Source organism: Marmota marmota, unplaced genomic scaffold (genome assembly GCF_001458135.2).
Source record: "Marmota marmota marmota unplaced genomic scaffold, marMar, whole genome shotgun sequence".
NCBI lineage: Eukaryota > Metazoa > Chordata > Mammalia > Rodentia > Sciuridae > Marmota > Marmota marmota.
The window spans coordinates 2,088,631-2,100,889 of NW_025999891.1; the positions used below are offsets into that span (position 1 = coordinate 2,088,631).

Consider the following 12,259-nt stretch of genomic DNA (forward strand, 5'->3'; position numbering starts at 1 on the left):
GAGGGAATTTTAATCCCTGAGGTAACAGTCTCCAACTTTTTAGAACTCGCCCAAAATCGGTCTCCCTGATTTGACCAGACTTAATTAACTACTTATTTTGACAGTCTATTTATTTTTGGCTCCATTGTTGTAAGAAGAGGGATGTCACTCGTTTTGGCTTCTTCTGAGCTGAGAGGGGGTGACATGAGGAGGCACGGCGTGAGGGATGTGAGTTTCCTTTTAGAAGTCAGTTCGGTTTGAAGACTGATTGGGGAAGAACAGGTTGTAAAGTCATCTGGGGATGGGTGCTTCTATGAGAGAAACAAAAAACATGAGTGCTGAATAATTGTTGCAGCAGCTGGAACATGTCACTGTATAGTAGAAGTCCTCTCGCCAGGAGGTGTGAGGGCTGAGAAGTTAGTGTGTGTGTGTGTGTGTGTGTGTGTGTGTGTGTGTGTATTTACCAGGAGAAGCTGTCTCCATAATAAGGCCAGAGTGGACAAGGCCTAAAGTTATCAGGAATGTAAACACAACATTAAACTTTTAGTGTTACAGATGTCCTTTTCCATAAGATACAGTTTAATAACTTAATGTCATCTGATCTTGTAAAATCGTTTTACTAGTATGACCTCTGTGTCTAATAGAGAAACCTTTAATTTTGTTACTCAGGGCTGCATAATCATACTAGCAAACACCAAGCCTACCTGTGTAGGTTAGGAATATCTGTAGGCCTTAAACTAAAAACTTCTGTCTGGCAGCTCCTCTTGATAGTCTCTTTTTATAGTTATCAGGCATTTCTGTCTGAGAATCCTTCTTTGTAGCCTCCAGTCTTACTTATTTTGGGAAGCTAACATAAAGTGTATACCTTAAAATATTATTATTATTATTATTATTATTATTATTTAAAATGCCCAGGAATGGCTGTATTTTGATTTTAACTGTCTTTGCTAAGTGTTTAAGACGAAGCAGTCAAACTGACTTTTGTTTCTATCTATTGTTAACAGTCAGCTGAGTTTCCATGGGAGTCACTCCTGGGGAAACTTGAGAGCAGCTTCTCAGTTCTGCTAGTGCCATTTGCGCTAGGATGGGTCCAGGTCTTGCTTGACCATGTGGCTTCCCTCGGAAGCATCAGGGATGTCTCCCTTCTCTGATGACTCTCCTCTTCATAGCAAATGCACTGATTGGCTTTCTCTTCTCCAGTGGTCTCATTAATCTCCCTGATCGGGAGGTTATGTGGCCCAGAGTTGCAAAGCTCTTTAGAGAAGTCCCCTGTTCCCTGGATTCAGACTGACTCTGAGGGCAAGAGCCAAATATTGGTTTTTCTGGCCCTTTTAATTTAACTTTAATTTTAAAACTTAATCTTAAACATCCAGCAAATAAACTTTAACAGCCTTATATTAAGAGTACTGGGCTTTAATGTCTATAACTTTACAATTATTTATCTTTTTTATTAATTGGGATCTGTATTATCCTATCTGTCTTGTAGGTGATGGCTTATTATCTTAAATTAACCCAGGTTGTGTTCTTAAAGCAATACTTTGCTTTTTAAATATCATTTTACAAAGTTTACATAAATTGTTTGAGGTCACATGAACATTAGCTAATACCATATGATATCACATTTAAAACATGAATTAAAGAAAGGCTGAAAGTTTTTAACCTTTTGTGGAAAGGTAGCAAAATACTTTGTGCTTTACAATATTAACCTTTACATAGATTAGGCTCTCATATTAACTTAAAAATACATTTAAATTATTTCCCAATGTAAAAAGTAATATAAAACTTTACATATCTTATTGATAACAGGTAAATAAATCCCCAATATATTTTTTTACCATACAACTTTAGAACACTAGCTTGATATAATGCTCTTTTAAAGCTTCTACCTTACAGACTTGTACACCTGGAAGATATGAACACATTAATAGTACCACAATTACATTGATGTTTTTATATTAACCAAATTTAGTTCTTAAAGAAATGACAGTACAATGCTCTAAAATAACAGTTCTTATTTAACCAGTTGTTTAATTTTTATGATTGCTTGCTCTAGAAAAAAATAAACTTAATAAACACAATGTTATGGGTAAACTTATGTTTTAAGAAATTTTTGTCTTTTTAACACATGACTGATTGTAAAAACAAACTTATACAGACCTTAGTAAATCAATCAGATATCTAACAAAAGTACTCATGAATAAGTAATCCCATATCAAATTTACTTTACTTTTTTATCAAAATATTAGACAAATGTATTGAACAGTGTTAACCATTTTTTTCCTGTTGAAAGAAAAGTCCTAGAACCAAGACATATTAGATATTTTATAGACATTAATATTTTATTAGTTTTTTTTTTGAACTCCTAGAAAAACTTGTAAGCTTAAATTTAAAGACATTTATTTTTATTTGTTTATCCAATTTAAATTGAACCATTTAAATCACGTGAATTAAAGATCTTTGGATCCATTTTTTAAAAATTTGTTTTTATGAGCGCTTCATATATATGTTAATTTGTATATCATATATATGATATACGGACATATGTACATATAGACATACAACACATAACACAAGTGTGCACACATAACACAATAGTAAAGGCCTTGTAGCTTTTTGCAGGTGAAATCTCCATTGCAATGTTTAAAAACTCCACAATTGATCAAAGATAGAACTGATCAGAAAAACATTAAACTAGGTCTATAGGATCAAAATCATAAGCTCAAAAAAAAAAAAATACAGAATCTAAGAAAAAAAAAAACAAGAGTCCTAGAAAAAATGACTGGCCAGTAATTAGTAAATACCATACAATTTACTTTTTTTTTTTTTTTCTTAGGTCGAAGATCAGTCTCCTACTGAGCTTACAGGCTTCTTTCATTTGCATTTCAACATAAGTCCTGGCTGAGGTCTGGAAGGAGCAGGGAAAAACTGCTATTCTGAGCAGGCCTAAGGCATTTTAACCATAAGTCATAATTTTCAGGTTCAATCCCTAGTATAAAAAAAAAGTCCATACATATATAGTTAACTGATTTTCTACACGAGTGCTGAATCAAGTCAAGGGGTGCTGGATGTCCTCTCAATGAAAGTTCCTGGAACAACTGGGTATTCATTTGGGGAAAAATGAATGTTGGTCCCTACCTGACTTTATTCACAAAATTAATTTGAGATGGATCACAGACCTAATGTTAAAATTCAGAGTCATAAAACTTCTAGAAGAAAACAAAATACATCTTTGCAATTTAGGGGTCAGCAAAGACTTCTTGGGCAAGATACAAAAAAGAAAATATGGATAAAATTGTTTCATCAGAATTTTAAATGTCATCATTTAAAACCATTAAGAAAATAAATAACGTGGGGCTAGAGTTGTAGCTCAGTGGTAGAGTGCTGTCTAGCATGTTCGTGTGAGGCACTGGATTCAAACCTCAGCACCACATAAAAAATAAATAAAACAAAAGTATTGTGTCCATCTACAACTAAACAAATATTAAACACATAAAATAAAATAAATAACTGGGTACGATGGCACACTTAGCAAGATCCAGTCACAAAATAAAAAATAAAAAGGGTGATGGCACATGCCTAGAATCCCAGCAACTCAAGAGGATTGCACGTTCGAAGCCGGCCTCTACAACCTAGTGAGACCCTAAACAACTTAACAAGATCCTGCCTCAAAATAAAAAAGGGCTGGGAATGTGGCTTAATGGTTAAGTGTTGCTGGGTTCAATCCCCAGTAACAACAACAAAAAGGCTGGGGATGTACCTCAGTAGTAAAGTGCCCCAGCTGAGTTCAATCTCCAGTACTGGAAAAATAAATAAGTAAACAAAATAAAGGGGCTGGGGGTGTAGCTCAGCAGTAGAGGGCTTGCTTCCCATGTGCAAGGCTCTGGGTTCCACCCCCAGTACCACAAAAACAAAACAAAATTGCTCAATATCATTCGTCATCAGGGAATGGAACTTAAAACCACAGGGAGGCACAGGGACACAGATTAGTGGCATAGTGTTCACCTAGCATGATCAAGGCTCTGGATTTGATTTCTAGCTGGGCAAGAAGAAACAAAATAAAACAAAAACCAATCAAAACAAAACAAAAAAGACCCACAGAGAAACACAACTTCTTATATGTTAGAATGGCAAAAGTCTAAGATTGATATTATCTATTGTCCCTGTTATCTATTGTTGCAAAACTCTATGACTCCGAAACTTAGTAACTTAAACAATTAACAATCACTACTTTGTCTCACTGTTTCCTTGAGTCAAGAATTAGGAAAGAATGGTTGGGTGGGGTCTGGTCTGGGGGGCATTGTCTTTCCTGCTGTATGGACCCCCCTTGAGGGGTTGAACCCAGGGATTCCTCCCACTGAGTTATACCCTCAACCCTTTTTATTTATTTTATATTATTTATTTATTTATTTTAGTACGGGGATTGAACCCAGAGGTGCTCGACCCCTGAGCCACATCCCCAGCTCTTTATATATTTTATTTTGAGACAGGGTTTCACTAAGTTGTCCAGGCTGGCCTCGAACTTGTGACCCACCTGCCTCAGCCTCTCAGATTGCTGGTATTACAGGTGGTGCCCAGTTCTGCTATTCAGTGTGGAAAAAGTTGGGGCTGGAGTAACAGGGGCATCTCTCTCTTCACATAATGTCAGGTCCCTTCATGTGTCTAGTTGAGGCTTCCTGGAATCATGCCAGCCTCAGGCCCTCGGGGATCTTACTGGGAAACTCAAGTCATAGGCTAACAAGGTGGATGGATGCTGTACCACCTTTTTCGACCAAGCCTACACACAGTGCCACTCCTGCTGTGTTCTTTGGTTACAAGTTAGTCAACAAACTCGCCCAAATTAAAGGTGGGGGGTAGATGTAGGCTCTGCCTCTTGTGGGAATGGCCAAAGTCTAGCTGAGCTTGTGGAATGAGAGATATAATCGCAGCTGTGCTTGGATGATACAATCTGTGGTGGGTTCACTTAAAAAGAAAAGCAGGCGGCAGATCATCCCCGGCCCTGTGAGCCACAGCAACCCAACAGTATTGACAAGAACTGTGATGAGGGGCTGGGGCTGGGGCTGGGCTCAGTGGTTGAGCGCTCGCCTACCACATGTGCGGCGCTGGGTTTGATCCTCACCATCACATGAAAATAAATAAACAGAATAAAGGTAGGCTGCCCAGGCTGGCCCAAAATTCCTGGGCTCAACCTCCTGAGAGGCTGGGACTAGAGGCACATGCCACCCCCCAAAAAAGATCTTGAGGGGAGGGCTTGAAAGATGAGAGCCAATTCCAAGTGCCAGCCGTGGCGGTCAGCCTAGCCTAGGTGAGGGCAAAAGCGCCGGAGTGGGAGACAGGAAAGGCTGCCAAGGGCTGGCCTATCCAGCTGCTTTCTTCACTGAGAAGGGAAACAGTGAAGTTTGATTTGGACATATTGGCTTCCACAGTTCAGGGCGGAACAAGACTGGAACCCGCACAATAAAAAAATTTGGGTAAGAATAAATAGTATTTTAGAAGGCATAGGAGTACAGGGCCCAGGTACAGGGGCGCATGCCTGTAATCCCCGGAGACTGAGGCAGAAGGCTGGAAAGTTCAAGGCCAGCCTCGACAATTTAGCGAGGCCCTAAGCAGATTTAGAGAGACTCTGTCTCAAAATAAGAAATAAAAAGGGCTGGGGATGTGGCTCAGTGGTAAAGTGCCCCTGGGTTCAGACCCCAGCACCAAAGGGAGAAAACACGGCATAGAGTGGAGAGGTAAGTCAGCCCAAGGATTTAGAACCTCTCCCACCCTTTTCCTCTGTCCTAGGTCTGCAACCTATAGAAACACGCATGCGCACACGATGTCCTGGGGGGCTGTACCCGGCGGCGGCTTTCCGAATGCGCACGCGCGATGTCGGCCGGTCGCCGTGGAGACGCGTGGCCCCCGCCCGGCAGTCCGCGCCGGAATCGTCCCGCCCCGCAGCTGCGGGTCCCAGTCGCGAACCCGCGGGCTAATGAGCCGCCGCGGTGGGGTCGGGGCGGCGGGGTTCAGCGAGGAGTGCGAGGAGGACGATGAGGAAGAGGAGGCGCCGGAGGGCGGCGCGGCGGGCTCTCGGGGGTCCAAGCTACCTCCCATCGCGGGCAGCACCTCAGAACCGGTCAAACGGAAGGTGAAGAAGAAGAAGAAGACCAAGGGGTCGGGCAAGGGGGACGGTAAGAGGAGAGCTAGCGTGGCCACCTCCGCTACCCCACCTGAGATTCCTCTCCCAGGACACCCACCTCCTCCCAGAGATGCCCTTCTACCCGGAGAGAGCTTGGAACAAGACAGAGACGCTCCAATCCAGAGCCCCCTTGTCTCCACATTCTACTTAGGTTGGCGCAGTGATGCCCCGCCCTATGCCTTAAGACCATGGTGTCCACAGAGATTGTCCTTCCAAGAGACCCCTTCAAGGCCACAGAAGTTCCACCAACTTTACTGTTTCCCAGAGACCCCCACGGCTGCACCGAGAGTTCCCAATATGCAATAATTCCTCAACTCCTCTCAGGCAACCCCCACAGATACCGCATTCCCAAGAGCCCCTCAGCCCCACAGATACTCTCTCAACTTCCCAGTCCCTCAGCCCAACTTCTTTCCCTAATACCCACACCTCTCTGAAGAAATCTCAAGCCCTCTACAGAGACCACTCACAGAGAGACTTCTCTTGACCTGAAGACACTGACAGACAATCACATACAGAAACACAGACTCCTGCCTTCCCCCAAGAGGTGGTCGTCACGTCCTCACGCATGAAGGGGCACCTGCCTCTGGATGCTTTGTGGACACCCACACCTAGGTAAATGCTTAGGAAGAATCCTCCCTGTGTGGACCCCACCCCCATCCACCAAGGGGCAGCCCCACTGCATACCTGTCACTGCCCCATCCTCTTATCCCTTCCCAACACATCCTCATGTCAGTGACACCATCCGATGACACTAAAGCACAGCTACCCAGTCGTGCACATAATTCACAGGCAGCACACACACACACAGATACTGTTAGACACTCACATGCATAGACACCCCTGCGCCCTTCCCAGAATATCCACATAGGTACCCCAGCCTCAATGACACCTGCAGAGTCCCCACACTGCACTAAGCTCTTCTCATAAGACCCCCAGATTTCTTCTCCACAAAGGCCCTGAATGCCCACTTCAAGGACAGTGTGGCAATGATGTAGAATGCATCCATCCATGAGCACAGTGATTCCATTGTCACCTGTGTGGTCCAGCTCAGTGGATTACGTCAGGGAAATGGCCCTGACCTCCAATGTGATGGTTCCCAGCTCAAGTTTCTGGTATCTGGCTCTCTGTGTGCAGAGCCAGAGGCAGAGGAATGGCAGGCAGCCCCTTGTCGGCCTTGTAGTCTGGGGAAGGGAGCAAGGACAAGGGTATAATGGCTTCTTCAGGTGGAATTATAATAAAAATGGGGGGGACCAATTCTGGAGTGTAAGGCAAAGACCCTGTGTGTATCCACAAAGCAAAATCAGGAAGTATATTGTCTTTTTGATGTATAACTTTTCGCTGTTCAAATTATGGTACCTCATACTGTTAGCAGGGGACACGAGATAGTTTTGGGGGAGTAGAAGGTAAAGAAATATCAAGACATGAATTTTCCCCTTCTTTTCTTTGCTCTCCCCCCTTCCTTTTGGCTGAGGGAGGTATTTCTGTCTCCTAAAAACTAGAAGGATGAGCTGATAAAAGAACCATAACTTGTAGTACTTTATAGGAATGTCATATAATTCTGAAAAGCTACTTAAAAAAAAAAAAAAAGGAACAAAGAAAGAAATAGTTCAAGCCACACAGCAGAAGTATTTCCGGGTTTGGCATGATGCCGATTGCATCAGTCAAGTTTAGGAAGCTTTTTGCTTGGCTCCATTTCTTCCATCATCAAATGTCTAGACTGGCAGTCGAGTCACAGACACAGCCTGGAAAGTACCTTGGTAAACCTGGGGCAAGGTTCAGTGGGGGGCAGCAGGGCAGCCAGAGCCAGGCCCTACCTTTGAATCTGACTCTGCCATTTCCTGTGTGACATTGGCAGTTAATGAAGCTCTCGGGTCCTCAGTTTCCTGACCTGGAAAACAGGACTGATAGCTTCTATCTGGAGGGCCTGCTTTCCAGTAGGTGCTCAAACAATGGTTCCCAGGGCTGGGGTGTAGCTTGTTGGCAGGGTGTGTGGTTGATACGCACAAGGCCCTGGTTCCTTCCCCAATACCACAAAATAAGTAAAATAATCATCTGCCCCCAGATGATTTAACCCAAGGCATACAGGCAGGGGGTTACAAGACTGGTGGGCTTGGCAGTCTGAGCCCTGCGTGAAGAGTGGTCCCCATGCCCCCTCCATCTTTGGTGATTCAGGCATCCTCCCAGGCAGGCTCAGGGCAGACATGGCTGCAAACACTAACCTCTTCATCTGCTCAGCAGATAAACATCAGAGTCGAGGCCTGAAGAGTCAGCCACTGTCTTCATCCTTCCATGACATCTTAAATCCCAGCAAAGACCATGGCGCCAAGTCAGAGCCCAAACCGGACAAAGAGGCAAACAAGCACAACCCTTCCTACTCCTGCACCGTGGTGAGCCTGCCCCCCTTTGCCGAAGTGGAAGAGAACCTTTCCAACCAAATCAACGAGAGCCTGCGTTGGGATGGGATTCTCGCCGACCCAGAGGCAGAAAAAGAAAGGATTCGAGTATATAAAGTGAACCGGAGGAAGCGGTACCGGAGTTTGGCTCTCAAGAGCTTCCACGAGGATCCCTCTGCTGAGGACAGCCCTGAGAACTTACCCTACCTCTCAGACAAGGACTGCAGGGCCAGCAGCAGGCCACCAGCCGCGAAAACCGACTGCTCTCATCACTTCTTAGAAGGAAATCTCTCTGCGAAGCTCCTACCCTCTGATTTAGGTACTGCTGTGCCAGAGTGAAGTCTACCCACAACACTGAGGAGTGTCTCCTTACCACAAATTTATGTTTTTAAAAAGATATAAAAGGAAATCAGACCCGTATGGGAATGCAGTAAAAGTAGGGAGTACAGAGAAGACCAGCCTCTCCTTCACCCCGAGGCTCCGAAGTGCCTAGGAAAGTCACATTCCTGAAGAACCCAGGCAACTCTGCAGACTCGGTGCTCTCCAGAATTGCCTTTTTCTTAAACTGACATCTCTCTTTGTTGTGTAATTTCTCATCACAGTTAGCTGTCTATAATCTGCCCCCAAAAGGAAAAGAAACTGTGGATTATGTAAATTCTCAGTCTCAAACTAAGTTCATGGATAAAACTCATAGTGCGTGCATCTGTCGACCCAAGAAAATGCCCTGAATATCCTGGAGACTTTGAATTAAACACACTACTTAAACTTGCATGACCTTCAGAATCAGTGGATTCTAGTACTTCGTCCTTGGGAGGTTACAGTGGGAGGTCTCCAGAGGACTATTGCTGCTTTTATAAATACAGTCCTTTCCTAATCCCCCCCCAATAACATTTTTGGGAGTCCTGGGAATTGAACCCCCCAAATAACATTTTAAGCAAAGTTCTGGAGCGTTAAAAATACCTTACTGCAGGTATGGTGATGCACATCTGTAATCCCACGGCTCAGGAGGGCAGGAGGATCACAAGTTGGAGGCCAGCCTCAGCAATTTAGCAAGACCCTCTCTCAAAATAAAAATAAAAATGATGGGGATGTAGCCCAGTAGTAGAGCACCCCTGGGTTCAATTTCTAGTACCGAAAACAAAAAACAAAAAACAAAAAAAACCCTCACAATGCTGCTTATCCTTATCCTAAATTTATATTCCTCCCTTTCACAAATATTTATTGAATGAGGGCTATGTGCATCCTTCCAGAAGCAGGCCCTAATTCAAATGCAAGGAGATTATTTGGGAGACTTCCCAAATAATTGGTGTGTGGAAGAAAAGGATAGTGGGGAAGGGAGGCAGCCAGTCCAGGGATCAGCATTAAGCTACCTTTCACCCTCAGCACCTGGAGCTTAGTCCCATGGGAGGCACTGGGAAACAATTCAAAACCCAGATCTCAGAAGTATCACATTTGAGTGTGGGAGCTCGGGTATTATTCTTCCTGAAGGCACTGGCTGAAGGCTGGTCCTGGACAAGGGGTGCCAATTCCCTGGCATTTCTAGTCTGCCGCACTGTGTGTGCCTGGAAGCCTGCCTAAGTTATGAGGAGAGGTTGCTTTCAGGCACAAGAGGCAAATGGATGGGTCCAAAGGTTAGGGGTGATCTCTGGGTTGGCATCAGCTCCCTGCGAGGGGCAGAGTGGAGGTCTAAGAAGAGGTTCCGCCTTCCAAAGGGTTCGAATGTTCTGGGATAGTTGAGCATATAGTGTACACGAGCCAGGTTGAAACCAATACTAAGCCCCACAGGGCGCTTATTTGAAAGCTGAGCGAAGCTCCCGTCTTGATCCCGTTGGCCTTTAGCTCCCAGCATCCCTCTTCTCACCCTGCCTTAAAAGTCCAGTTACAGAGTTTCCATGTTTTTGTCATTTGGCAAAATATTCTGAAGGAACTTTTAGAAGAGTCCTCTCCTGCCCTGGAAAATGGTGAGCAGCCAGGCCTGGCAGGGACCCTGAAGCAGACAGGAATGGCCTTCCCTGTGCTGAGACTGGGCCTGTCCTCTCCACTGTCCATGGAGAGTAGGGGAACAGGAAGTGAGCGCATGCCCAGCCACGTGACCCTGCTGAAGTCCCAGGTATCCAGGTAAAGATGGCCAGCGGGGAGCAGCTGGGCTGTCATCTCATGTGCCCTCCAGATCCACCTCTGGGTGGTGGCTAGGGATGTGCTGCATGGTGGAGTCGGAGGGCCCGACAGACCTGAAGAGGGCCCAGGCAGCTTAGCAAAATCTTCCGAGGGTGGTGAGGGGTGGGAGAGGTGGCCTGTGGTGGTCTTCCTGCCACGAGATAGGGCATCATTCTGGGATAGTGGCTAAGGTTATAAGCTCTTTTTTTTTTTTTTTTTGGAGTTGGGGAGTCAGAATGTTAGGTCATGATTTTCTGTTGTTACTGTAACAAATGACCACAGACTCAGTGGCTTAAAAGAACATGAAGCAGTTCTACAGTTCTGGGGGTCAGAAGCCCACACTAGATTTCAACGGGCCAGAGCCAAGGTTTTGGCACTGCTGCAGCCTGTTGGGGATTCCATAGGATACTTCATTTCCTTGCATTTTTTTAGCTTGTAGAGCCGCATATCTTGCATTTCTTGGCTTGCGGCCTCTTCCTTCATCTTCAAAGTCAGCAGTGCAGCAGCTTCAGTCTCCCTGTTTCTATTACCACACCACCTCCTGTCTCTCCTGCAGTCAAGTCTCTGTCTTATAAAGATAATAATGGCTGCGCTTACGGACCCATCAGGAGAGCCCAGGATGATCTGCCCATCTGAAGACCTTTAATTATGCAGCAAAGCCCCTTTTTCCATAGAAGTTAATTGTTCCAATGACATTATGTCATTTGCAGGAAAACGGATGGAACTTGGGGGCATTACGTTAAGTGAAATCAGCCAAACTCAGAAGGTCGTGTGTTTTCTCTCGGATGTGGAAGCACAGAGACTCACTAGTGTGATTCCGCAAACCCATCTTGGGGATACTGGAGAACCAAGTTAGTGACTTTGGCCAGATCTCCCTGGTGTTCTCCCTTACTGCCTTCTGCCTTCCCCCAGCTCATAAACACCAAGTCCTCTCTCTCCTTTTGCCATTGGATTCAGAGGTCTCAGTCCCTAGAACACTGACTCCATTGCTCTGTGCCTGAGATGAAGTCGGACATCATGGTGGAGAGGTAGGGAGGAGGGAAGCAGCTCAGGACCTGGCAACAGGAAGCACAGAGCTAAGATGATGAGCTTTGATGTTAGATCAGGCTTCCTCTCTTCTCCACCATGTGCTTTGTCACCTCAGGCAAATTGCTTAACTTCTCTGAGCCTTGGTTTTTCCTTCATGTTATGAGAACCAAATGCTGTCATTATATCCAGCACTTAACATGGCGCCTGGCACCCTGAAGGCACTCCATCTAGCCCAAGAATTTTGACCAATGATGTTTCAGGCTGGCCCAGCTACACAGCCACTGGAGAGGCTGGCCTGGGGCTGGTGAAGACCACACCTCACTGAAGGGTGAGTTTCACAAAGAAATGTGACTTCAGTGGATGACAAACTTACCATTCTAACAGGCCACATGACAAATTACAGGGGTCTGGAACAGAGAGGATGTAGGAGGAATGAAGCAAAAGGCTAGTGTTCCAGGCAGGGGCCTTTGGAACCCCACAAGACAGTGCCCACTTGGAGCCTGGCACCAAATGGGAGCCTGTGTTT

At 45.1% G+C, this 12,259-nt stretch overlaps 1 protein-coding gene across 2 annotated transcripts; it reads left to right on the forward strand.

Annotated features, from left to right (window-relative positions):
- The first annotated feature begins 5,848 nt into the window (after positions 1–5,848).
- On the forward strand, positions 5,849–9,486 carry CUNH17orf97 (chromosome unknown C17orf97 homolog). 2 transcript variants are annotated; one of them, XM_015500961.2, is made up of 2 exons: positions 5,849–6,146; positions 8,390–9,486. In XM_015500961.2, the coding sequence occupies exons 1-2, from the start codon at positions 5,948–5,950 to the stop codon at positions 8,884–8,886; spliced, it is 696 nt and encodes a 231-aa protein (XP_015356447.1). In that variant the 5' UTR covers positions 5,849–5,947; the 3' UTR covers positions 8,887–9,486. The 2 variants fall into 2 exon arrangements, with proteins under 2 accessions (XP_015356447.1, XP_048649225.1); XM_048793268.1 differs by having other exon boundaries at positions 5,856–6,146; positions 8,393–9,486.
- The last annotated feature ends 2,773 nt before the right edge of the window (positions 9,487–12,259 follow it).